Source organism: Emiliania huxleyi (genome assembly GCF_000372725.1).
Source record: "Emiliania huxleyi CCMP1516 unplaced genomic scaffold EMIHUscaffold_3330, whole genome shotgun sequence".
Classification (NCBI taxonomy): domain Eukaryota; phylum Haptophyta; order Isochrysidales; family Noelaerhabdaceae; genus Emiliania; species Emiliania huxleyi.
Genome location: NW_005199496.1, coordinates 1 through 2007, shown reverse-complemented (window position 1 = coordinate 2007; position 2007 = coordinate 1). Strand labels below are relative to the sequence as shown.

Sequence of the window (2007 nt, the reverse complement as noted above, 5' to 3'; positions counted from 1 at the left end):
GTCCGTCCGGCTCCGCGCGCTCGCGCTCACACACAAAGACCGAATCTCGGCGAGCATCGAGAGAGAGCAGAGTCAGAGCACAGAGGACTCACATAACTCATTTTTCATGTACAACTACACGACTCTACCCAATTGAACGAACGGAGGCCTGAGAAAAATTCTTTTTTGCACGACACTGAACAGACAAACCCAAATATGCATAAAACGACTAACGAGGGATGGGGCTTGGGGGAGGAGGACAGGGTCCACACCTACGAGCAGGAATTTGGAAAGACATTCAGGGGGATAGACACGTAACCGCTAGCGCGGCATATCCTTTTTTTCTCGGACGCCTCTTCGATCGGCGCCCGATCCACCTTGTGGCATGAAGATCCTATTCTCCGCAGTGTTCAAGCCTGGCACCGAGGCGCCCGGCAAGGACGGCCCTGTCATGCTATCGCAGGCCGCCGAGCTCTCCTCCCTCGGCTTCTTCCAGCGCAGTACCGCGAAGGAAGTCTTTGTCATGTTCTCGCGGCAGTTTGCAAAGGCGTCCACGGAGCCAGGGCAGCGCTCGTCCGTCCGGAAGGACGGGTACATGAGCCACGTGTACCACTCGCCCATGGGCGTCGTCGCCGTCTGCTTCGCTGACGACGAGTGCGCGCCCGCACCGCCGCCGCCGCCCCACCCCACAGCGCCCTCTCACACCTCTCACACAGCTGGAGATGGGGTCGGAGGGCCGCCGCAGCGAGGAGAGGAGGCGCAGCGAGGCGGAGGGTGGGCGACTGGCCCGTGCTGCCGCGGCCGCGGTGCCGCGAAGCGCGCCGCGGTAGCGCGAGTACAGAGCGGCACCGCTAGAGCACAGAGAACGCTCCTTGCACCTCCTCCTCCTCCTCCTCCTCCTCCTCCTACTCCTCCTCCTCCTCCTCCTCCTCCTCCTCCGCGCCACCCCTCGTCCTCCTCACACCACCGCTCCGCCGCCCTCCCCGCAGGTACCCGCAGCGTGTCGCCTTTGGCTACTTGTCAAAGGTGCCAGCTTGGAGAGACGGAGAGAGACAGACTGGAGAGAGAGAGAGAGAGGGAGAGAGAGAGAGAGAGGGAGAGAGAGAGAGAGAGGGAGAGAGAGAGAGAGAGAGAGAGAGAGAGAGAGAGAGAGAGGGAGAGAGAGGGGGGGGAGAGAGAGAGAGAGAGAGAGAGAGAGAGAGAGAGAGAGAGAGAGAGAGAGAGAGAGAGAGAGAGCGAGAGAGAGAGAGAGCGAGAGAGCGAGAGAGCGAGAGCGAGAGAGAGAGAGAGAGAGAGAGAGAGAGAGGGAGCGAGAGAGAGAGAGAGAGAGAGAGAGAGAGAGAGAGAGAGAGAGAGAGAGAGAGAGGGAGGGAGGGAGAGAGAGAGAGAGAGAGAGAGAGAGAGAGAGAGAGAGAGAGAGAGAGGGAGAGGGCAGAGGGCTGCGGGGAGGTGGCTAGCGGGGCTCTGGCAGCGATCCGGCAATCGGGTGTGGCAATCGGGTGTGTGTGTGTGTGTGTGTGTGTGTGTGTGTGTGTGTGTGTGTGTGTGTGTGTGTGTGTGTGTGTGTGTGTGTGTGCGTGTGTGTGTGTGCGAGTCTCCCCCCCGGAGGTGACCTGGCAAATCACGCGCCCTGGCGAGAGGCCGTTGGATGCACACTCGGCCTGGGCGGCGGTGGCGCGCGCGGCGTTGAACTCGTACGTGTGCAGCCGGGCGGTCGGCCCCACCGCGCGGGCGAGCGCGTGCGACAGCGATCCGGAGCCGGTGCCTGCCTCGACGACGACGGCGCCGGGTCCGAGCTCGAGCTGGAGGCAGATCATCGAGATGTCGGCGATGTAGAGGATCTGGGTGCGGTGGGAGAGCGAGGCGGTCCACAGCTCCGGTGTCGGGCGAAGCAGGTACACGTACTTTCTCCCGTCGAGCGAGAGTAGCTGCGCGCCGTACCGCCGGCCCACCATATCATTGTGCCGGAAGGCGCCGAAGCGGTTGTTGAGCGTTTTGCCCGGCTCGACCCGCAGCGCGCTCATGTGC

At 62.5% G+C, this 2007-nt stretch overlaps 2 protein-coding genes across 2 annotated transcripts; one reads left to right on the top strand and one right to left on the bottom strand.

Moving 5' to 3' along the window:
• Positions 1–364: 364 nt before the first annotated feature.
• On the top strand, positions 365–1005 carry EMIHUDRAFT_123852 (hypothetical protein; the record flags this gene model as incomplete). The annotated part of the gene is made up of 2 exons (XM_005773583.1): positions 365–633; positions 969–1005. Coding segments are annotated over 2 exons (306 nt in total), but the record flags the coding sequence as incomplete, so codon positions are not given.
• Positions 1006–1667: 662 nt separating this feature from the next.
• Positions 1668–2007, bottom strand: EMIHUDRAFT_50430 (hypothetical protein; the record flags this gene model as incomplete). The annotated part of the gene is made up of 1 exon (XM_005773582.2): positions 1668–2007. A coding segment is annotated over one exon (340 nt), but the record flags the coding sequence as incomplete, so codon positions are not given.